Consider the following 26,074-nt stretch of genomic DNA (forward strand, 5'->3'; position numbering starts at 1 on the left):
CATTACCTTCTGAAAAATTCTTGGTTGCTGTTTGTAGCTCATTGTAAGTAAATATCTTTCCAGATTGTATTTTGTATGGTGCCGTTTTATGTGGCACTGGCTCTTGTTGAGGAACTGTCTCTGGAATAATTTCATTGCTGGAAGAAGAGCCATCTTGCAGTGAAAACAGTTCAGAAGTAGACTCTCCATGCATCTTATTTGTGTCTGTCCTTCTCTGTACAGAGAGAGGGGTTCCTTGAAGCAGCTGTACCTCTTCCTCTTCTGTCATGCCCATGATGGAAGCATGGCTTTCTTTTAAGGATTTTAACATATCTAAGTTTCTAAAAACCGATTCAAGGTCTGCTTTTCTGAAGTGTCTCCTGTTCTCAGGAGGCATTGATTTTATGCGTTCAATGTTCCTTGCAATGCTTATTTTGTCGCCTGAAAGTGAAGACTTTGACCTCGCCATCTTTATATATTTCATTGAAAGCCCTTCTCTTCTGAAAGGAGCTGAAATACCCATCCCCCATAAGATACTATTTGGAGAAATTTGACTGGAATCTTCAGATGAGGACGACAAATCACTGCAACCACTATCAATGGTAGTAAAGTTCTGTATTCTCGAATACTCTGTGAAATTAGATGCCATCCCATTGGCCAAAGAATAAGATGTGTATGAGCGTTCAGCTCCCTCATCTTGCTGTCTAGATTCATTCCCAAGTAGTATCTGTGACTTCAGAAACATTCCTAGAGTTGGGGAATTACCTGATAAATCAAATAAGACAAAATCAGCAGGTAGCATAGCAGTTGAGAGCATTCACTAAACTTTCAAACAATCTGAAATTTGTATATTAATCTTAGGTGACTAGAATACCTTTCATCCCATGTTCCAAATTCATCAAAGCAAGCCAAGACCCTGAAATTACTCAACCAATTTCACAAAAGTGATCCTAAAGTCAGTTGCCCCTTGCTAGGTGTAATCTGACACTGCTTTGTAGCAGAGGTTTTCTTGGCAAATTCTGAAAACTTCTGACCAACAATTTATTGATCTTGTAAGACAATAAGGCACCATGCCCTCATTATTTTCTGTTGAAACATCGTCGTTTAAGGCTTAAAGCTGACACATAATACATCAAAACAAACACTAGAGAAGCTGCTGATTAAAGACAACTTGAATCTGAGCCATGTCAAGCTGGAGCTCCTATCAATGAAAAGCTGACAGTGCAGATCAGCATATGGCAATATGGTAGCACCACCTAAGCCAAGTCCCTAATTCAAAGCAGAAATACTGCCAAACTGGAGTGTCTAGATCACTCATCATAGAAGGCTCAATGAAAACATACTATCAGCGAATTCCTCAGATGAACATATATTGTATCATTGAGTGCATGCGATACTCAGTGCATGGGTGAGCATCCATACATTACTTCACCTCTTATCTTCCTTTTTTTACATGCCAAAATTTGTTTCATAACCAAAATCTCATCTGGTTCCTCAACTTCAAGCTTAATCATCACATCAAGCAAATCCTCTAGTACATCTCACTGAAAGGGTCTCAAAAGACTTACACAAATCGCATTATGGATCTTCCAATATCAGGTAGCTTTAGTAGGTAAGCTACTTCATTGATCTTCTGCAAAACCTTTTTAGCATAAAAGAGAATCCAGTCACCCTCTGCAAATTCAAATACATTGCGATGGCATCCAATTGTTCCCTATGGCTGCCTTAAAATTTTTCTCAGTCCTTTGGAGAGCTCACCTTGCTTTCCAAACTTGAATCATCCATGCATATCTATATCTTGATGATAGACCGAAGCATGCTATTAAACTTTAACATGTTCTCATAAAACAATTTGACCATACAATTTGCTTTTATATGCTTCCTCACCGGAATGGAATGAATTGACTTATTGAATCTATGTGAAACAACCCATTTACTATCATTTTATATTGGTGCTTTATGAAGTTCCAAGATAACATTCATCACATGCTTTCCCATTATCTATCCTTAACAGGCAAAGGGTGCAACAAATCCCTTCCTTCTCACATACAATAGAAATCCCTTACAAAGCATCAAATGTTCATCTCAAAGCTAGCAAAAGAAATTCTTACATTCTTGCATTATAGGATCTCTATGTTGGTGGTCTGCAACTCTAGGCCTAAACTGCTTTGTAACACCACAGGTGGCCATCCATCCTAAGGAATGCATCCTCAAAAGTAAAGTGCACAAGTTACTAACGTCTAAAAAATTATTGAATGCACAGCTATACTCTCTTAAGTCGCCACTTGTCCATCTTGCATCAAAACAGAATGATCTATTACTAGCTGCCTTTCCTCCTTTCTTTGAAGTGCTGCCCATGAGGCTCTCGCAGCCCTCTCTCTCTCTCTCTCTAAGAGACTCTACTAGATGAAAAGAACTTGGTCTCCAAATCTGGTAATATCATCCCTCAAATCCTCATCATAATACAAATGCATAGGAATTCTGATGCTGGTAGTGATTCCCATGGCTCCCTCCATGTAAGAACCAATTGTACCGATGAATGGTATGATAACATGATTCTTGAAACACTACCAACTAGACCCCATTTGTCACAGGCCGAATCATCTACATAAAATCTGTCCAACAGGGAGAAGATCCTAGACCCAATTGCCCTGTCTCATCTGGAAAACAAGTCAATGAATGAGATCCTATTTCATTGGCCATTTCTAGCAAATGACCTTCCACAAGTGGAGATCAGGGTGCCAACAGCATCCTAGGAGCATACTAAGACAAACGGATGGACTGAATGCCCAGTCATCTACATAAAATTTTGCTGGGAGAATATCCTAGCCCACCAACTGTCCTATCTCATCTGGAAAACCAGTCAAAGAATGAGATCCTATTTCATCGGCTTTTTTGGCTAGTGATCTTCCGAAAATGGAGATCTGTTTGCCAATGGAACCCTAGGAGCATATTAAGAGAAATGGACAGACTCAATGCACCAGCCAAACCATGGGAATATGCATTGTGCATACACCCCCTATCAATCTGACTCGGAGTCTTACAAGTTGATTCCTTTTTAGAACATTACTAAGTATTTGGCTAGAATATATCCCCCTCATATTGATGCACAATTATGAGCTGAAACTAATGAGTTATGATAGGAATCCAATATTCCATGCTAGGACAAAATACATTGAGGTGCACTACCACTTTGTGAGAGAGAAGGTACTTGCAGGAGAGATTGACTTGGTATATGTCAGCACACATGATCAAATAGCTGTCATTTTCACAAAGGCATTGGCTGCAGAGAAGCTTCGAAATTTCCGAAGCTTACTTGGAGTTGTAAAGATAGAGTTGAGCTTGAGGGGGAGTGTTGAGATGATGGCAAGCTCAACACGTGTGGACATTGATAAAGCTTTGAAAGTTCCGAAGCTTACTTGGAGTTGCAGAGATAGAGTTGAGCTTGAGGGGGAGTGTTGAGATGATGGCAAGCTCAACACGTGTGGACATTGATAATGGACCACCTGGCTAGATGGGTCCGCATGTCTACACTTAACACGTTGGTGGTCATTATGATACTCACATGGGACTCTCATACACCAAGAAAAAGGCATAAACTATGTTCAAGGTATTGCAAGCTGTACTAAATTACCAAGAAGACAAGCATTATATCTTACCAATGGGATTTACCTCTAAATCTCTAAGCTCGTCTTGTGTTCCCGTAATCATTTGAAAGAGCACTTGGTTGACGGTGAGCATTGATGTAAACAAAGAGGCAGAGAGTGCGGACAATAAAGAGAATATGAACTTGATGAACAATCATGCAGAAAGATCCCCAGCTAGCTCTGGAAGACAAATGATTGAAAAATGACAATTGTATGTGTACAATTTTGGGCAGCCTAAAAATAGGCAGAAATCTGGAAAATTGGCCGGGCAATAGGCCCAAAAAATATAGTGGCCTAAAACATAGAATAAGTGCCCACATGAATAACTAGATAGACATGGGGCCCAGGACAAGGGTCATAATACCCCAAATCTGGAGCTGTACATGCATAAACTCAACACTCCCTCCCAACCGAATAGGGGCTGCAAGGACACATGTACAATGGACTGATTGATAGATCGATAGTTCCGTCTCAATTGAAGAGAGGAAGAATCATGGTGGTCCAATTCTGGCTCTGTACATGAAATCTCTAAGGCTATGAGATGTAATGACTTGGTGAAGACATCTGTTCAAATTGTTCGAAGTAGGGAGGTACGCCAATCTAAGGGTCACCATCTCAATTTTCTCATGAACATGATGGTAAATGTGTCTGGTGGAGGAAGACCAAGTTCCGCACTAGGGCAATGGCACTCTAGCTATTGAATTAGATTATGGTGGGCTGCTCCTGAGAGTATCCAACTCCTGAAAAGTTGCAAAACTATGACATCTCATAGCATAGCATCATAACAAGCCTAGTACTCTCATCTCTCCAAACGATCTTGCAAGTATAGCTGCTTCCAGCTTCACTAATAGGTGAGTTGTGTTTGACCCAAGAGTGAGGTAGTATTTTCAGTATCGATGTTTGGTGTCGATGTTTCTTGTCCAATTTGAATATGAATAGCCATATGGAGTAGTGCCTCAATGATACCAATAGCCAAGAGATATGGTGCCTCTAACACAGGGAGGCATTCGGATGTCATCCTACCAATGAGTCAAATAGGGGAGGAAGAAAACCAACTCAAAATCATGATGAAAAGGAAATGTCCAACTTATGTTGATAAGGTATCAAAGGGACCAGATTGTCAACATCTTGGAATTTTTCGACTCAGAATCATCATAAAGTGTAAGGTTGGTGTTCAAATTGATAGGAGTAGAAACAAGGATACACTCTATCGTCCAATAGAAGAAATCTCCATACAATACTTTTTCTAAAAAGGAGGATCCCATGCTTCATCCTAATTCATGTGTAATGTACTTTTTTTTTTGCAAAAAAGGGTGTTGCTAGCTATATTACTCAGAAGAAAAATACGAGTACAAATGCTCAACAGTCTCCCAAGAGCTGTCTACAAATCAAAATCATAGATACAAGCCTCTCCAGGCTATCTGGGGGAGATGGGGGATACATGTCATGGTGGAGGAGTATAATGCCACCAAGGGTGGCCATCCTGCACAGTGAACAGTCCATGGCCACCGCAATTGTGAAGGAACTGCTGCTGAAGCTCCCATCTATGTTGAGTGTCTCCCTATAGCTGCTCCCAGCAGCCACAAAGGGAGTGGATAATGGATGACCAAAACTTTGCCAAGGTGGCATGCACTTAAGGATATCACTGCTGAAAATCATCTGGCAGCATGCCTTTGAGGTGTGCCACCCTATGAGGCTCCCTATAAAATGGATTTTAGAAACATACGAGTTTCATAAAACATAAGAAACGGGTTTCACTCAAATGAAATTATTGATATTTTGTATACATATAGTAACATTCAAAGGAGCTACAATTTACATCTAGCGAGTTCCACCATCCATCATCCATGACCAAGGATAACCTTAAATGTTAAACAAGCATAAATATAGACCTCAAGTACAACCTCAAATATAGAAGCAGCATAATGACATCAAAATGAATCCATATTACATGATAATGCCAATAAACATGTTCAAATGATAAGGAGATCCTAAACTTAACAATTCTTGAGTCCTACACAAGAGTTTCAAGAGTCAAGTCTCATCAACATCCACATCCATCTCTCAATGTCATCAGCATCTCTTCACTAGTAGTGTCAATCCCAAAAGACTCAATTGACTGTGTTTTGTTGAAAGGTAGGAAGGAAATGACTATTTTTGTGTATATATGTTTTGTTGAGAAACCCTTCACCCTTCACTCGCAGTTTGTTTTTTTGCGTTTCTAAGTTTTGCGTTTAGGGTTTGCAGCCCCAAAAAGGAGCGCCATCCTAGACTGATTGTGCCTATTTATAGGCCACTCTCTCATTCATTCCTCACGGCTGATTCATTCAACCCGTCACCTCTTCTCTCCAACCTCTCCACTACCCTCACACCCCTTCAAGAGGACATTGGGGTTCGTGGTTCATGGCTGTCTTCATCATCTTCCTTGTGCTACAGCACCCTTGTTCCCTTGTATCACATTCACTCCATGATTCAGAACTTCATCATTCCATTCATCAAAGTTTCTTCTCTCTTCTTTTCTCTTCTCCATGTTTGCCAAGTTCACTTTGTGTTCCTCCCTGCCAACCCTACTGTCTCGCTGGTACGCCATCTTTTGACATGGTATCAGAGCTGGATCTGCTCAAACAGCGGCAAAAATCCTCCACTCCAGTGAAGGCAAAGACCGGTGGCACATTCGGCATCCACTTCTCTTCTTCTTCTGCTGCATCAAAATCTCGTTTTTTGCAAATTTCAAGTTTTTCAGCTTGCTGCCCACACCCCTTTCGCAAAGGACATCACAGTCTCAGCTCTCCCTTGCTGTCATCTACAATTTGGCACCTGTTTCCAACCTTCCACCCGCAGTTTGCAGCTGTTTACAGCAGAACGACTATTGCTGATCACTCTCCATTCAGAAAACAATCTCGTTTTTGCAGATTTCAAGTATTTCAGCTTGCTGCCCACACCCCAAACACGAAGGACATCATGGTCCAAGCTGGCCATTGTTGTCTGCAACAGTCTGGCACCTGTTTCCAACCTATCACACACTGTTCGGAGCTGATTTCAGCATATTGATTGCTACTGCTGTTTTTTTGCCTACGTTTTTAGTCTTTCTCTCTCCTCACCTGCGTTTTTCTACTGGTTGCAACCTCTTACTACTAGTCACATCCTCCTCCCACTGGCAGCTCACTTTCACCCCTTCCACTACCCTCCTACTCCTTGAGGCGGACATTGCGGTTCGTGCTTCACACTGCCCTCACACCCCTTGAGGTGGACATTGCGGTTCATGGTTCATGGTGGTTGACCTCTTCCTTCTTCAACAAGGCACACTGGTATCCATGGCTTCTTTACCAATAGATAACCAAACTACTGGGTTCTCCTACTGTGGCATCACCGGACACACCACCAATGCTTGTCGACTTCGACCTTTGCTCCCCACCCCCCCAAAGTACATGCGTCTTCCACCAGGCACTCCTTGTGCCACCTCTCCTTTTTGGGCCACAGAGAACGTTCTGCATCGGCTATCAGAGTACTATGCTCAAGACAATAAGACGCATCCGATGCCCACTAAGTCCTTTCGAGCACATGGAGGATCAATTGGCGCTACGACCTCCTGGAGATTGTCGCAATGCCAACGGCAGTCTTCTCCCACTTATTTAAGTACAGTGGCTTCCACAACCTACGGCTCTGCAGTCTGCTCCACCGAGAGACAGCGATTGTTTGATACCGTCTCCTCGTCAATCTGCTCCTTCAAGAGCCAGTGGCTACTCGACTCCTTCCTATTCTTCGGCTACCTAGTCCGCTCCACTGAGAGACAGCGACTGTTGCCCACCTCTTGCTCATTCTGAGCCCCACCACCCTCGACTACTCGGGGTTGAGGGGCCACCTCTGGGAGCTCTTTGGCACCCCAAATACCTTCTTTGGCACGACCAGCAGCACTTCCTTCGTCATTAGACATTTCGGAGTCCGTGATTCATGAGTTTTCGGATTCCCTCTCTACTTCAGAGGGGGATGTTATTTCTTTGCCCTCAAAGGAGGCATCTACTTCTTCTACGACTTCAGTGGGGACCCCTCCACCTCCCACCTCAAAGGGGAAACCTACTCCACATGAAGTTCTTCACTCATCCTCTACTTTCTTGGGGTGGCTGTCTTCGACTAGTCATCTCTTCTACTGATACCCAGGATCTCCAAGTACCACCTAGATTGGGACCTTGGAGGTTCAGCCGCGACTTGGTGACAAGGCCTTCGTATTCCTTCCAGCATGGGTGTACGGAGCTAGTGGCTTCTCTCCCGAGGTTGAGTTTCGGATTCTCCAGTTCACTCTATCTACTGTTCTTTACTACAAGTTACCTTTCTTGGATCTTAGGAATCCTCTACATCTTCCTCCTCCTCTGCATTGCATGTTTTCATCATCTTTGTACTAGGGTGCTTGGGCAAGTGAACAATTTTCCCACGAGGGACACTGTCCAAGTGGCACCTGCTGCATGAGCATTCTTCAACATGTAGCATTGCATCTCCACCTCACTCTTCTCTTTTTTCCCTTTTTGGGCCTGAGAGGGGATGTTGAGAAACCCTTCACCCTTCACTCGCAATTTGCGTTTTTGCGTTTCTGTGTTTTACGTTTAGGGTTTGCAGCCCCAAAAAGAGGCGCCATCCTAGACTGACTGTGCCTATTTATAGGCCGCTCTCTCATTCATTCCTCACGGCTGATTCATTCAATCCGTCATCTCTTCTCTCCAACCTCTCCGCTACCCTCACACCCCTTCAAGAAGACATTGCGGTTCGTGGTTTGTGGCTGTCTTCATCATCTTCCTTGTGCTACAGCACCCTTGTTCCCTTGTATCACATTCACTCCATGATTCGGAACTTCATCATTCCATTCATCAGAGTTTCTTCTCTCTTCTTTTCTCTTCTCCATGTTTGCCAAGTTCACTCTGTGTTCCTCTCCGCCAACCCTACTATCTTGCTGGGACGTCATCTTTTGACATGTTTGATACATGCTGCGTGTGGAGGAGGCTGGGTTTGGGGCTAGGGAGATGGGCTGCATAGAATCAGGGAGAGGAGTCTGAGAGAGAAAGGCCCAAGCACCAAGTGAGGCTGAAAGGAGCAAGGCCATGAGTGGGCAGTTGAGGAAAGGTGGCAAGGGTGGCAAGGAGAGAAAATTTTGGAAATGAAATTTTCCTTGAAATAAAGCATCTTCTTTTAAGATGCATGCTTAATATACTTCCACCTGAATGTCCATTAGTAAGTGCAGAATAACAACAGTTCAATCAGATGCTCTCATGCTACAGAGACTCTGTCACACTTTCTTTTAGAAAGTTGTCTGGCAACCTAAGCTTTGCAAATGTCATGCTAGAAACCCTGGATAGAGGGGTTTTTTGACAGTACTAGCTGTTTAGTAAAGTTTCTCCATTGCTTTTTGACTGAACAGTTCTTCGCTTCAACTAAATATTGCACACTCTGGACAGTATGGACAGATGAAAATAATATTTTCAAAGGGCCCAAATCTTTAATGTTTACATGTTTTTCAAATGGTCTTTCCATAGATCTCTTCAAGACAGCAGAACTTTGGTGATATGCAAAAGTTAGGAACTGGATGTGTCTTACCATTGTTTCACAAACTTGTTTGATTGCCCTAAAGATGACCCCTCGTGTTTAGGACAAACTTGGTCACAAACAGTGGTTTCAGAGAAAAACGGTGATGGCAATGGAGTGGAAGAAGGGAGGGCTTGCAAGCAGGAGGGGTGGGAGGGCACATGTGCAGTACAGAACAGCAGCAGCTCGTCACTCATGACATATTTTCAGATCATCTACTCATAGTGAGACAAAGAAAATGTGTGATGTTAATATAGTTATGACTTTTACCTCCTGTGCAACCTCTTCTTCTTAGTACCACTTTTTTATTGTGCACAACAAAAACCACACAATCAGGTGACAAGTTTTCAATAGTGTCTTCCAAGAAAGTGTTCATACCCATTGCACCAAAACAATTTAGCACAATCAATGACTGAAGATGCTGATAACAATCCACTAGATGACAAGGCCATTTTGGATCTTTAGACCCCAACGATTTGTTCTTTTCAATAATTATTATCAATGAGCATGATGAAAGCATTTCACTTAAGATTATCAACCCAACCAAATCTACCTTTTTTAAACAATTGTTGGAAAACACTAAAACATGTGGAAAATTTTGGACATCGTCACATGGTTACATATCCATAGCTTGAAATCTTATGGGATGACTGTTAGTGACTCAATTTTACTTGTGAGCTATGGGACTTGTCTATCAGTGTTTATACTTTGTTTGTGGTTAGATGTCAATCTGTTTAAAGTCAGTTTACACCTAGATGTTCAATATCAAGTGATAGGCCCTTTTCCAAGCAAATAAGTGGTCATTTAAGTGACCCTGGATATGAGACGAGCGCTTTTAACTGGGAAGTGGACTACAAGAGCTCCCACAATTTTCAGCACAGTTTTAGGGGCAGCAATAGGTGTCTACTGCTGTGTGGCTTTATTAGGGATTGAAAGCTTTTTGGCTGGACACAAACTGAAGACAAAACAAGGCATAACTGATACTTACAGGGAGAGGACTGATTGTGGTTGTTGGATGCATGGGGGAGACTGATCTCATAGTCTTTGGACTACTATGGACTACTTTGTTCAGAGATATCAGGCTGTACACTGCTTGCTCAGTGAGTTCTGCCATGACATGTGATTTTCAGATTTACCCTTTTTCTCAACCTTGGCCTCAGTGAGATATGGCTTGGCATCACTATTGTGGAATCCTACATCCATTCCACGCAGCAATGTGTCGGCTGTAGTAGCAGTTTCTATAAGCTAAGGCATGCTACAAACAATGGACTTAATGCAAAAATCCCGAATACCCTTCGGCCAACCACAAATATACTTCTCCACCTACTCATGGAGGGGTACTGTGTGATAAGAAGTAATTGGCAGCAATACATCCCAAAACTTCTTATTATATTGATCGAAGTTCTTGCAATCTTTGGAATTCAACTGATTCCAAGCTGTCATCGTGTCTACTTCAAAGGTACTTGTCAACCAATTTGAAAAAAACATTAGCTTGAACTTGACCCAAGTGGTAGGTGACTTCCCTTGAATAAGAAGTGTGGCCAACACTGCAATGCATTTCCCTTCAAAAATGTGGCTGGCTTTCGTATTTTAGATGCCTCTGTGAAGTTGTCTCCAGTGTAGGCTGCATCAAACTGCTGAACAAAAACAAGTCCTTTCAGCCTATCTTGTGAGCCACTAAAAGGCTCAAACTTCACACTTTTTCCACCTTCATCATAGTCCTTTGGCGGACCTATGGAAGTCAAGTTATCATAAATAGGCTGCTGCAAAAAGGGTGCATTTGTTGTATTTACATGATAACCAGCACTATCAGATGCTCTTACACGACTAACACCAAATCCTTGTGCTCCAACAGTCCCTGGGGGTGTAGATACATATCCATATGGCCCACTTTGTGCCCCAAGCATCATGCCTATGCTGCCATACATGGGATTAGGCATTCCACTTGCATTACCCGGATACATTAGGTATTGTGAGCTATGCATTGGCTACTGCATACCATAGGGATTTGAGCCATACATTCCTGTATGCGGTGCCTATCCAACCATAGCATGAAAAATAGTACCACTACCAAAGTATCCTTGCTGTCCCATGCTTGCATGTGCATAATTACCTTGTTGCCCATGTTCCCTTGGATTGGCACTACCAAGTTGGCTATGCACTTGCACTTGTTTGATGCCCCACCAATACCGTCTGTGCTCATCAGGCATTTTGGGCTCTTCCAAAGAAAGCTTAGGCATTTCCTTCGGTTCTTGTGGCTGTCCCGAAGTTATAGAAGGTGTCTTCTTCTCTTTGCCTTTGCTGTCCTTCCTTGGGCATTCACGAATCGAGAATACTAGGGATCCTTTGCCAATTCAGGAAAAAGATTTGCTACTCTACGCATTCAATCCTTGAAGCTATCATCGAATTCTTCAACCTCTTGTTGGTCATCAACCTCTTTATGCATTGAAGTGCCAACATTTGGGTCATTTCCCACACGTTCAACTTGCTGTCCATGCTAAGAACTATGCCCAACATCGGTCATTGCATTTCCCCCTTCACCATGTGGCTGACCGAGGAGTGATGCATCCTCTCCACTTGATCCCATATCACCATGTGAAGACATGCTTGCTGTAATTCACTGTTGAGAGCAATTTCAACACTAATGCCATAGTCCCAAGCTGCAAGCAAGTGCCACGGGCCTACCCATTCAAAGGATTTGATGGTTGACCCCAGCAATGGAACCATGAAACTAGCCTTCTTTCAATGGATGGGTAGTAATTCCCTAATCACAACTTAGTTACAACAGCAACGTTTATTGCAAAATTGAGAAATGCAAATTAACTCACAATCTTGGACAAAGGACACCTTATTGGGCCCAAAATTATTGCTCCTTTCGGTATTTCTTTAACTTAATTGAAGAAAAAGTTGAGGTACAATGGGATTTTCCCAATCAATTTCAGTATTCCACCTCCCCTTGCTGTCCAAAATGACTAGCAAGTCTTCAATCTGATTTGCCCCTTGATTCGAGCAATCAATTGGGCTTCACCCGCTTTGATGGAGATGGAAAATGCGCCAAATTCATTGATTTTCTAGTCCCTCCACTTGAATTTGACTGGAAATAGCTTCATCCCTATTGAATCCAAGTCTTGGAGCTTCCAATTTTTGGCACATTTCTGCTACCAAACCCTGATTTCTACTTTGCAAATTAGGGTTTACAGTAGAGAAATCTAAAATTTCTCAACCTCTAGTGATCTCAATGCTATAATATTCGGAGCAAGGCTATAAAAAGGCTGGGAGATGAGAGAGAATGTGAAGGTGATAGAAAATTCAAATTTTCTTTGCGAGGAACTGAAGAAAATCAGTCATTTACTACTGCTGCCCTGCCTCAACAGCCTATAGATGCTATCGTCTACTACAGATTGGTCTTTTCTTGCCCTTGGTTGCCTATGAAGGTCCTCCAATGGCTACAGATCAAACCAACAACATCTCCTCCCTCTCTCTTACAGGCTAAATGCATGAAAATGCATCTTTCCATCTTCTAAAGACTTTTTTCAATCTCACATGGGCATTTTTGACAAGTGGCAACCTTCCCAAATGGTTTTTTTAGCATTATTCATAATTAAATATTAATTTTCAATCTTTAAATACTCAAAATTAATCTAATAATTATTTTGGTGCCTAGAAAAATAATCTGACTAGCCAATAATTAAATTGGCTAAGCAACTTCCATTCCCAAGTGTCGTTGCACCATCTTTGACTATCAAAGTGGCATTAGGTACCATTAAACGCCACTTCTCTAATGTCACCAATTGACACTTACGGCGGCTAAATGAATGACCTAGGCCAACAACTGACACAAGATACCACGAAGTAACTATGCAACATAACTTATAGCAACTTTTGCCTTTGACGTCCCGTGATTTCCTCGGGTCCCAAGCTCATAAATATGCTCTAACCTTAGTTACACCTCACATGTGCAACATTTACTTAACCATGTGATTAAAAATTAATCTACATGTTAAGTGAGGTTTCAAAAATACATGTCCCATGACATTAGGTATCTAAAATTGAAACCACACTTTTCTCATATGATTTAGTCTACGACATAAGGAACCAAATGTAATAATCAATTGGCATCACTAGATCATGAAAGATATATCAGAGTTCTAAATTATGGGTACACATAACTGTATTAGGGTCGGCGTACATGATTGAGAATATCTCTCTACACTATTGCACCTGATGCAAAATATTTAATTTGCAATCTATTATGATCCATCTTTACATTATGAATGTATGTCAATTGCAGATTTACATGTTTGATACTTTGATAGTAGTGCTAAACAAGCACATCAAGTTTGTTGCATTTGTCTTTCTTCTTAGACTTTTCACAATCCTTATTGTTTCTTCTTGTTGCATTTGTCTTTCTTCTTGGGCTTTTCACAATCCTTATCGTTTCCTTTACATCTTTAACTAACACTAAAAACCTGATCTATAACACAAATACTAGATATATTTTTTGGATTGTTCTTCTTTTGTAAAAGCACAATGATTAACTTTCCAAACCTTTGGGCATTTCAAGTATGCTTCATCATAAGCTAAGAGTAGGGGCAAGCTGCCAAGTATTATCTCATCCACAAAACTAATCGCTCCTTCAAATCGAAAATCTTAAGGAGCAAATTGTTCACAATGTCACCATGATATGTTTTGACTCCAACTATCTATGCAAACAAGCATCTTGTGTTTCATTCCAAAGTTGATACAAAGTATCAGGGATGCCTAACAAATAAGCAGGACAATAGTGCATTTCACAAAGAATGTGCCGACTATCACACCTTTTCTTTGGTTGCTACATAGATGGTACAAGATCAGGTGGAGATGTAGCTCTACCACTACTCAGTCTACTTCATCCTTGACTACACTTGTAGAAGAACTAATAGTTGTTGCATGTACGCACCACAACTCGATCATGTACCAACATCTACGATGCCTATAATGGGTAGCTAGTCCCATCCAACTTTTCCTCAGCAATGCCAACATATGGAATACATCATTGCTATTAGCCATTGTTGAAAGCTACAACTATTGTATCATCAACTTGCAAAGGAATAGAAGTGTATAAATGTAGCCTATGCAAGAAAACACAACCCAAAAAAGTAAATGCCTACAAAAAATGGCGTTGTTGGTCAAGAATAGTGATGATTGATGTTAACAAATTATTCAATTCACGTGTGAGCCTATGCATGAGTCGCAGGCTAGGCACAATTATTCTATGTTGATCTCCTGGCAATTGTTTATTTGTGCCAAATTGTGGCCGGACTTTTATTCACCCTATATAGAGGGAGACGGATCCAATACCAATTCTCACTTAGCCGATGACTCACATTGTTTCTTTACTATCTCGTATCTTGGTATAGGATTCCATTTCCCAAGCATCTCTTTTCTTCTGAGTCCTTTGTGCAATGTTCTTTTCTTTGCAATGTTTCTTTTCTCTCCTCTTTTTTGTTGTGCAATCTATTACTTCAAATTCTCACGCGTGTTGTGCAATCTATTACTTCAAATTCTTACGCTTCCATCCCTGCACCCACTTTTGACATGGTATCAGATTTCAAGATCAAGGTTTAACTTTGTTTCAAATGTCCATATTCAGGATCTTGGTGCTGTTTTCTACTGTTGCAAGTCTGCATTTTCATCTCCATTGTTGCTGTACGGACCCATCTTGACTGCCACAATTGCTGATTCAACCTGAGCGACCACCTGCTGCAAATTTTTGACCACTTTCCAGTCCCAGAATCCTGTGTTTTGAATAGCAGCCCACTGCATCTTGTTCACATACTTCCTCTACAAGCTGGACAACTGCATTTGATGCTCGTATTGCCTGTGTTTTACCTATCTCACCTCTGCAGGGCAAGAAGTGGCTTATTTTCTCTAGTCTTGCTGCATTTATTGCTTAATCAGCCTGTGTTTTTCTAAGCTGCCCCCGGCATTTTCTGCCTTAAATGTGTGTAGAGGCTGGGTAACTATGTTTTCAGGTCTTTTCTCCTCACTGTTGGTTGTGTTTGATCTGATTTATCTCTCTGTGCAGCAATTGTTTTGCCTTCTGATCAACTTCTCTGATTCACTGCTCAACTTTCAAGAGGATTCTCGTGTATTCAGTTGTCCTATTCCATACACTATATACTACTTGAACAGTTGTGAGTTTGTATTCTTGGCACACATCTATTCCTCAAGATCCCTTGCCTATGTTCATCTTCTTTGTATCTCACTCCTCATGGCTCCTCCATTTTCTTCTACTGATGACCAGCATGCAAACATTGTTTACTCATCTACAAGTGTTCTTTCAGAGACTTGCTATGTTCAAATCCAGGTTTCAATGAGGATGTTGTCTCTAGATACTCTAGTTGTTCTAGTTTCAGAGAGGGATGACATATGGCATAAGAAGAAGTCACAATGCTATTATTGAGGCAAGAAGGGCCATTTGTGGAAGGACTGTAGGACATTAGCAGCTTTGCGGAAGGGGAAGGAGTGGACAAAGCAGAAAGGTGACGACTCTCTTGACAAATCCTCGTCATCTATAGGTCAAAGTTCAGGCTCTAGCCATGCAACCTCAGCACTGGCTGCAAAGGCCTACCTTCTAGCTTGCTAGTACAGGTGATGCAATCATCCCTTACAACTCTCTAGTGCCAGAGGGACTATGAGAGGGTGGTGAGGTGGGGTAGTTAGGCCTGATCTATACTTCTATGCAAGTGCACAAGATCCAAAGAGGGGTTTCCTTGGCGCATCTGCCAAAGTCTAGCAAAAGTCCTAGAAGGTAATTGACCACCCTCTTCCCCTTGAGATCTTACCCCCAAGAGTTTATGTGCTATCTCATGTCCTGGTGTATGGATTTCATTTCCCGAGCATCTCTTTTCTTTTGAGTTCTCTGTGCAATGTTCTTTTATTTGCAATGTTTCTTCTCTCTCTTCTCTCTTGTGTTACACAATCTATTACAGCAAATTCTTATGATTCCATCTCACCCACTTCTGACAATTGATTGCACTTGAAGAGGCTGTGGCCACCTTACAGCATGCGAATGTCTCCCAAATTGTAACCAAAACTGAAACCTAGCCAGATAATTCAGTTTAGAGACTAAAGTACACTACATCAAGATATTGTCTCTCCTAAGGAATCATCAAAATGCAAAAGTTGAACCCACTCCTGCAAGGAATAGGAGTTGCTATTCCCGATGCAAAAGCTTACTCTTATATCAATCTTTGAATTTCAGGTCAGGGTTGCTGCATGACATTCTCTTGGAGAGTAATTCTACAAACTGCTACATCAGAAAACTTTGGTATTTCCTCTGTTGTACTTTACAAGTTATAGCAAAGTTTCACTTCAGGGCATGCCATTTATGTAAGAGCAAAGAAGAGGATTTCAAGAAAAACATCTGGCAAAGAAGAGGATTTCAAGAAAAACATCTGTGAGATTATGTGCATGTGATTGTGGCAAAGGTAGGGACAGAAACATGCGAAAGAGGACAAAGGTGCCATTGTAACCAAAGCATAATAGCAAAAGTCTAAAATGCAACAGATATTCGGGGTGTATTTGTGCATGTCTGCTTGTCCATAGATACAAACACCTAGACAAAACTTTTGCCTGGACAAAACAAGGCAGGAAGACCTGAAAATTTTTGGAATCTGCAGAATCTAGACATTCTAGTCCAGAAATAGAGATTTCAGCAAGATACCTCATTTTCAACCTCGTGTGTCTTGTCAAACAGCCACATTTAATGGGAGGAATGTGATCTCTGATTTATTACATAATTGAATTGGTTGTTATGATATAAGAATATACCATACAGGAACCACTGGTTTTTTTAATATTTAAATTTGAGAAACAACTTGTATATCTTGTTAAACAGCCACATTTAAGGAGGGAAATATGCTGTCTGATTAATCATATGATTAGTGTTAGTGGTTATGTAATAAGAATACAGTACTGGAACCACTGGCTTTCAATATCCGAATCGAATTTGAGAAACAAATTTCCAAGTGTCAACAACAAGTACTTTTCTTGGAACAGTTACATAAATACATGCAGTAAGACATGACAAGAAATCAGTAAAACCAAAAAATCTTACATGCTATAACTGTAGGAAATTCTAGAGCACAAGTGCCAACAGCAAGTACTTTTCTTGGAACAGTTACATAAATACATGCAGACTTCAGACATGACAAGAAATCAGTAAAACCAAAAAATCTTGCATGCTATAACTGTAGGAAATTGTAGAGCACTAACCATTTCAAAGGAAACAATCTGTTTTTTCCACAGAAGACAACTGTTGATTTTTCTTCAGAAGCTTCCTGATCTAGCAAATTGCCTAAATCTTCATGATTTAAAGTTTTTACTGACCAATTTATCTGCAGCGGCCACCAGCAATATGAATAGTGGAGACAAGTGCAACCACTCACAATGAAAATTTGTGAGAATGCTTCAGGGAAAAATGTCAAATGCAAGCAAAACCCCGTAATGAAAATACCTTGGATGAGTCACAGCAGCCAGAAATGTTGAATACAATGTTGTTTATGGAGCTGACCGTATCCCCCAAAAATGCATCTTGTTCTTTTGATAACTTTGCATGTACTGAAGCCAAAAATTATTAACATAGTCATCACATATTACTCTGTTTGAAACATCCTTGTAAAAATCTATGCAAAGGTGATGTGGGGTCAGTGGAGCTGGCAACACATTTTGCATTGAGATCAAACATTGTTAGTTACCTAGAGTGAGTTATCAGATGAACGATCAAAAGGAGGGTTCTGGAATCTAAATGAAAGAATATCTTACTTGCTGCATGAGTTTCTTCATTTAAGCATTGGTAAGCTTAACTTTCAACACCATACAACACAGTCAAAGTGGGGAAATACAGGACACATCAAAGTCTAAGGTTTAAGCCAATTTCATGTTCAAATTAATAATTGAGAAAGCATACAGCATCAGCTTTCATAGACTGATAATGACGTCCATCATGTTGCTTTTAGAAACTCAAATACATCGTGTTTGATTCGAAGTAAGCTTTTCCGAACAGCGTAACCTGTTGATCACCGTCTCCTCAGAGAGCTTGAGCAAGTTCAAAGAGCCTTTTGACTCTTACATGTCACTCCATCTATTGCTAGTTTGTAATGCAAAAGCTTTAACGTAGCTTAGATATCTCAAGTCCCCTGTCTTTGATGAACTAGTTTCTGACAAACAAATCACGATGAGTGAATCTCTGGGACATGCCAATTCTGTGAATGTCCATTCTAGCAGCTGTTTCCTGGCATCAGTTACTCTCAAGCACACAATAATGTTCTTGCAGTGCACCTTGTTGCTTTTGTTCCTTTTCACAGAGGCTCGTGTTTCTTAATCTCATTACCACGAGATGTATTATAACACGAACGAGAAGATCCTCTTAAGACTTGACGAGATTCCAATGATGGCTTAAAAGTTTAGTGTGGCATAGGAGTCAAATTAAACAGATGTGTAAAGTTTATCGACATCAGCCAATATAGTGCAATTTCTAATTCCTCAGTGCACATGACACATGGAGAAAGTCCTCAATTTCCTGTGAAGGTAGAGATGCAATGGCATTCTAGCTTGCTCAATGACGACCACTCATTGTACTGTTCAGAGGGAAAAAAAGACTAGTTTTGTGTTACAGCTCTAGCCGCTTACATAACCATTTGAAGGATGCAATGCTTCAATGCAGCACTGACAGACCGAGTAATTTTTTATGGTATCATGCATAGCTTGCCTTGATAGCTGGATCTGCCTCTCAAGTCTGTACGTAGATGTTAGAAGGAACACGATTGATTAAGCAATGGAAGCCATGAATGTACTGTGAAGGATTACAAAGAAAATAAAAACGAGGTTTTGCATTCGCTTCAAAATATGCTGCCTGGTTGTAATTTTAGACACTCGACTTCTGAGTCCTTGCTCGAGAGAAAGACAGCAAAGAATGGTTCAGTGTGTGATAAGAATCGAGACAGGACCTGTTCGTGATGATGAATATGTTGATGTTGTGAGTGGACTTCGTTCGCCGGCTTTGTTCAACATCCTGCGGTATAATCTCATGATTATGAGAGAGAGGGAGAGAGAGAGAGAGAGAGAGAGAGAGAGATGGCCTTAACGACAAAAAAAAAAAGAGAGAGAGATGGCCTAATCACACTTGAAATCCATGTTTTTGTGCCGGCCCGTTTGTTCGGGCTGTCAGAATCGGGCACCTCAAAATTCGACTCCTATTAATGAGAATCATCGTATCGATATTCCAAGGTGGGACGTGTTACGTGTTAATTATTTGCCCACTATTCTATTGAATTCAAGCACAATCGTATGATGATTACGACCGACAGCATCCAGCGGTCTCCAAGTAAAACGCGATGCCAGCTTTTTGCAGCAGTTATTTTATTATAATTCGAGGCTCAACAGGGCTAGACGGCAGTCTACGAAGATTGGAAGGATATATATCCTTCTTTTGAAAGACTGCCGCCTTTTTATTGTAATGCGCAGAAATATATATTAATCAAAATTTGAGAGAATATGCAACTCGCTTCAAGCCTCATTCTCGTACAAGCCACTTCGAAAACATGGGTTTTTTCTGAAGGTCCTTAAATATCACTAGACTAGAGTATCTCTTCTAAGAGCTTGGAAGACTTCTTGCACCAACCCTTTGGGCTCTTTCCTCATCACCACTTTGTTTCGGATAGCTCAAATATGTTTTGCTAGTACTTTATGGAACCACTCCTTTAATTTCTTTCATTTTCTTAAAGGGTGCGTACACGAGGTTACTTTTACTTAACGAGTGAAGAGTAAGATGACGTGACTGGAAATGAGTTGGGTTTTGTCAACGGACGACAAATTGGTCGTTTAGCTCGAGTTCGGTAGCCTTCCTGCCACGTGGTGACATGTAAGTGGAAAGTGAAATTTTCCTTTTCCCGCTACTCGACTTCGTCCTACTCCTTGACTTCTTCCCACCTACAGCCATGAATTCTGTGCACCATAAATTCTAATAACTCCTCCTATTGTCACGTACTCCCAGTCCTGCACACGATTCATGTCTGCGTACTCTTTGCAGTGATTTCTACATCTGTGTGCAAGTGAATCGATGATCTCTCTCCACATCCTTTTTGGTTGCTACCAGGTGAATCGATGATCTACGAGGAGACCAGGGTGACGATGTTGCTCTTGTTGTTGTTGTTGGCTGCTACCAAAGCGCAGGGCTAAGAAGGGGCTGTGCCTTCTGCTCGCAGGGAGAAGGCGCAGAAGGATATTGCCATGAGAAGGCGCAGGGCTAAGAAGGGGCTGCGCAGGCTGGAGCCTTTTGCCTCATGTGCATGATGTCAGGTTTCCGTTGGGTTAAATCCAATGTGGCAGCGCTGGACCTCCACTCACACGTACATCATGTGCACTGGCTATTACGGTGTCTCTACGTGTCCAAAACAAATGTTTTACTGTTTCTTTCTAAGTTGCACAAAGGGCACAACTTGTATTGACCTATAAAATCTTCCCCACTCGGTCTTTTCTTGGGAGCTTCAAAGTTATCCCAAGTAGTTCATTGTATGTATACCCTCTATATCACATGTGTTCAAGGCATATTTATAAATATTTTTATTTATAAATTTTCTCTTAATAAAATATAATCCCTTTCTATACAATCTATAAGTAACCCCTTTATACGGGACCTTTATGTATGTAAAAAATGTGTAAAAATAGAATTTTAAAAATCCCTTATGTTGAACCCACATGATATATACATATATTTATGACTAACCTCCCCAAGAAAGTTATCATCCTCCAAAGGATGAAGTTCAATCAGTGGTTTGGTGTGGCTTTCCACGATCTGCTTAGCTTCCTCTCCCAAACTCCTATTGAGATGTGTGGAAAGGTGCCTTTCCACCTTGCATGTGTCTTCCCTGGTACCTCCTTTCTCTTCTCCTAGAAGTCCCTTCTATGGCACATTTTGCAAGTTGGTTTTCCCATATGAGATTACAGAGGGATCTCATCACTTTCATAGGCCTAATTCTTTTTTGGAGTGGCCATGAAGATGTCTTGTTTTGTAGCAACTCTTGTAATTGCGCCCCCCCCCCCCCTTTTCGTTACCCAATTTGAACTTCTCTTTGAGGGATTCCATACTCATCAGTTCTCCCTTAACTTCATCCCAAATATAAATCCACTTCATGATACGTTTATTTGCCAATTTCATGGATTTCTTCACACCAACGTTGATTGGCAGTTTATTGTCCTTATATGCGTGTGAATTCATGTCCACATGCACTGCACTAGTGCACAATAGAGCTCTCAGGGTTCCCTCTCCCTAGCTCAAACCTCTGATGACTCTCTTCCATGCAAGCAATAGGCTCCTAATGGTTTTATACCCATTTAGGCTTACTTGGGGTATAATAGCCAAAAGCTTATCCTCCCATATTAGTCACTCCCATTTTCCTCCCCCTACCTTTGTTGCACTTAGCACTGCCCTGGTAATTACAACCCATGGCTCCTCCTTCTCTATTTTGAGCATAGTTTTGAAGGCTCCTCTTTCGAATCTTTCAATAACCTTTTCTAGTCCTAGCTCTCCATGTGCTTGGGCTTCCATCAATGTGTCCTAGTCTATTGAATGCCACTTCTCTTGATCCCTTAAAGTCCACATAAATGATCTCAAAAGCTTGTCTACTCTACTACGTTGCTTCCTAGAAAAGGGAGTGATTGATGATACAAACATGGTTGCTAGCATCAGTATCTTGTCCTCAACTATGATTCTCCCTATCATAGAAGTGAGTGGGGCATTGGTGAACTTCTTTATCTTTTGCTCCATTTTAGCAGCAGCCAGCCCATCTTGCTCTTTGATGATACTACCACACCAATTGGGACCCTAAGCTACTTGAGGACCTCCCCCATCCTCACCAATTTTCCTCCTAATCCTTGCAATAACCAACTCGGCTGCTCATCAAACCCCAAGAGTAGGATCTTTGTTTTGGGCTTGCTTTATCACTGCTCCTGACACCCAAGAGTATTGGTCATATACTTGTAATAAATTGGCTACATTCTCTTCTTTTGCTTGCACTATGTTTGGATCGTCATTTGCAAATAATTTTGCCACCATTTGCTTGCCGTTAGGTAATGGCAGGCCTTTGATGGTTCCCCTTTTCCACTCTATACTATAGTGCTTTTAGCAAGGGGTCTATAGCTATGGCGAATAATAGGGGAGTTAGTGGGCAGCCCTACCTCACAAATCTCCTAAACTCAAATGTGTGGGACATAAAGCTATTCACCCCCGCCCTTTCCAAATCATTGGAAAATAGGGTTCTTATCATTCTGCAAAGTCATGCACCTAGGCCAAGCTCCTCCATTACTTAGTTAGAAGTCCCACCTTAGCCTGTCGTAGGCTTTATCTAGATCCATGTTGATTAACACAAAGTTACCCCCCATTTATATTGCATGTTGCATTGCTACTACGATATTCAGGGGATGGCATCCTATATCTTTCACTCTAATGCTTTGCGAAGGTATCCCCCTAACACATACTTCAACCTCAACATTATGGCCTTGGACATTATCTTATAGGTTACATTTAGAATTGATAGTGGCTTTCCACTAGGTTGTCTTACTTCTAATTACCCCTTTTGGAAGAAATTTAATCCATCCTTGGTTTACCTCTTTTGGGATTATGCCTCTTCTCATGCAAGTATTGGCAAAATCCACTATGTCCCTCCCACATGCTAGCCATACTTGGAAGATGTTGGGAGTAAAGGGCCACCATGCCCGTGCCTGCCCATTAGGGCACTATATTATGTCTCACACACACACACACCCCTATCTAAAACCTTAGCAGTACAATCTTTGTACCCACACATATATTCTCTCTCTCTCTCTCTCTCTCTCTCTCTCTCTCTCTCTCTCACAACTTGCATTGTTGCATCCATAGAAGCTCTGTACTCCATGGTCCATGCATTTCAACATTGGTATCAAAGCTTGGCATTTTGGAGTAGGAGCTTGAGCAGGCAATGCATTTGTGTCTCTTGAGAAAGACATTGCATTCAGTTCACACCAGGGTAGCCATTGCTCTTTGCTTTTTGGGAAGCATTGGTCACACCATTGCATTTGAGCTTCAATCAAGAGCTTTTTTGGGTTCTTAAGGACCTCCTCACCTTCCTCAACATCAAGAGCAGCCCCCATTCCTTCCCAAACCTACAAGCATAGTCACATGGACAACAATAGATCAGTTTATGACAAACATTTAGTTTCTATCAACTTCCCTACTCCATTTGGGTCTCATTGTGGCAGCTCATTTAAGCCAAACCTCTCATATCTCTTTATATAAGCCAAATCTCTTCAAGCTTCCTCCTGGAGATTTGTTCTTCTACTTCCAAAGCTTCTATATGGCACTTCAATTGTTGACATTGGTGGTCTATAGCTCCAACATTGCGTGATTTCAAGCTCGTTGCCTGATCTGCAACTCTTTTTTGTCTATATGGCCTATTCTCCCTACACGCGATGCGACCGACCCTGTGACCTAGGGGAATTGAAGATTGGTTTATGAGCTATCTTGCCATCAAAGAATTCATCAAATGATTCATCCTATGTGCCACAATCAACAAAAAACCAGTCGCATGTCAACAAATCCTAATCCATCATAGCTCCTTCAATCTCAAGATAAAAAATCCCATCATTTTCTCACTCCTCCAAGCCTATTGAAGTTCCTGTCACTTTGATCTAAGTTCCTACTTAGTTCCCAACAAAAATTCGGGCATCAAACCAGTAAGGAGGGGAATATTTATGAAGATTTGAAGAACTCAACCAACAATAGTCAAGTTCAACTAGTATCTCTTGATACTATATACCACTGCTATTGCTTGTGTCTCTTGGCACATCCAAAGTTAGCTCATTTCTGATAATTTTGGTGCTAATTTTCTACTATTCTAGTCATTCGAGCATGGGCAAAGATTCTCCAACATGTCGCTTCAAAGGAGTTGGGTTTCATACCTGGTAAACAAGCATAAAGCTTATCATGATGAAGAAGGGCCTATGGGCCATCACTAGTGGACAAGAGAAGAAGCCCCAAGATGTAACTCTTGCAGTTACCTAGCAAAAAAGTGATGACAAGGCTCAAGCCATCATAAAGCTTGAGCTGGATGACAACTATATCCACTATGTGGATACTTTTGACACATCCCATGACACTTGGAAAAGATTGGATACTCTATTTGGTGCATAGTCAAAGTCTTCAAAGTATGGTTTATTAATTGAATTTTTCAGATTGGACATGAAACTTAACACATCTCTTGCAACACATCTGAATTACATGGAAAGTCTCTTAACTTGGCTTGCAGGGATCAACATTAAAATGGATGAAGATGTATGCATTGGTGGTTTGTTAAAGAGTCTGCCTCCAGATTATGATAATGTCTCCACTACTTTAATCAACATGCCAAATCTTAATCTCATTGACATTTAGGCTTCTTTGTTAGAAGAAGAAAAAAAATCAAAAATAAAGATGAGCCAAGTACCTCTAAGGATGAACAAGTGTTGTATGTCAATAATAAGTACAAAGGCAAAAAGGACCAGTGACTTCTACAAAAAGATGGAACATACTGAAAAGTTCTGTCATGCCAAAAAAAGAGGCATCAAAAGGCATATCTTTCAGCTATGAAAGAAGAAGACCATGCACATGAAGAAGCAGAAGAAGAAGACAATCAGGAGCAAAAGGACAAGCCTCACCAATCCTTCTATTCACACTACTTTGATAGACTTTTTGGAAGCCTTGTATAACCTTGCTTTAATGCTCCTTTCATAATCTTGTAAACTCCTTATGTAACCTGGAACTACAACCTCTATACACCTTGTGAAGCCCCTATTACAGCCTCTGGATATCCACTATGTTTTTGGTACCCACACTTAGCTTTGTTTGCAATAGCCTCTAGATGATTACCATGTTTGTGATGTGCCCACGCTTTGCAAGTGGTTGCTCACTAAAGCAGAGCACTTTGTGCCTTTTTGGTTGTGATTGAGGAGGAGTGTTGAGAATTTAGGCAACTACACCCACAATGTAGCCTCTTTGTATGGATTAGTTGGGCCAAGGGAAATGTAGGCAATCTAGGAGAAGGGATCGAATCCCATAAGCACAGTGGTGAAAACTGCTACCTACTCATAAGATTATAAAGCATTGTACTTGCCTATCATTTGAATGCAATATCATTGCACTTTTTGTCCTTTCAGTCTTAGTGTCATTGTCCACACACACAAGATTATGTTTATGAGTCCAAGCTTCCATCTTGGAACCTAATTCACTTGTGTGACAGTCGTTATCTCTAAGTCAATGTTATCATGATTCTTCTCTTTCTCTTCCATCCGCCATAGCCACACGAGAGCCACACACTAGATCCATGCATTTTAACATCATCTGCTTCATTGTTTGAGCTCACATATGCTTCCAAGGATGTATGAATGGTCATATATTGGTGCTACTACATTGGGAGATGATATGCCTTGGGTCTAAGATGCATTTGACCTCGTTTTAACAAAGACCATACTCAATTTTATTTTCATTTTTAATGTCATTTATTGTAGGTGTAAATGTACTTGGCAGAGGTTTGTGGTACGCTTGTGGTATGCCTATTGCATTTGGGTCATCTCTCAGGTACTAGTGAAATAATGTACATACATACCATGAATGCTAATCACTTGGAAGTGATTTTGGAGATGTTTTATCCTTGATTTATAGCTTGGGTAATGTTTTCTTGGCTGTAAGAAATATGGTCACTAACTAGAACTCAGATTTTGGAAGTATACTACTAGTTGGTTTTCTGCACCTTTTGTGTGATGGATTAGGCTTGTTCTCTTGTCATTTTGAGCTACAATCATGGCTAGCAATAGTGACAATA

General features: G+C 41.0%; 1 protein-coding gene across 5 annotated transcripts in view; it reads right to left on the minus strand.

Annotated features, from left to right (window-relative positions):
* LOC148019216 (putative serine/threonine-protein kinase PBL22) overlaps window positions 1-19,403 on the minus strand; it is a 236,778-nt gene extending 217,375 nt beyond the window's left edge. For 3 of the 5 annotated variants that reach the window (XR_015687550.1, XM_087660769.1, XM_087660768.1), the window contains exons 1-4: window positions 19,190-19,343; window positions 17,698-17,801; window positions 17,457-17,578; window positions 7-744 (exon numbers count right to left, since the gene is read on the minus strand). Coding sequence is in view for 4 of the 5 variants with exons in the window: in XM_087660769.1 (XP_087516895.1) it covers window positions 7-724 (718 nt within the window). In the remaining variant the exon portion in view is untranslated. The other 2 variants (XM_087660766.1, XM_087660767.1) reach the window with 2 other exon arrangements.
* Window positions 19,404-26,074: the final 6,671 nt, after the last annotated feature.

The sequence above is a fragment of the Lygodium microphyllum genome, chromosome 20 (genome assembly GCF_053477565.2).
Source record: "Lygodium microphyllum isolate KBCC chromosome 20, Lygodium_microphyllum_v1.1.10, whole genome shotgun sequence".
NCBI lineage: Eukaryota > Viridiplantae > Streptophyta > Polypodiopsida > Schizaeales > Lygodiaceae > Lygodium > Lygodium microphyllum.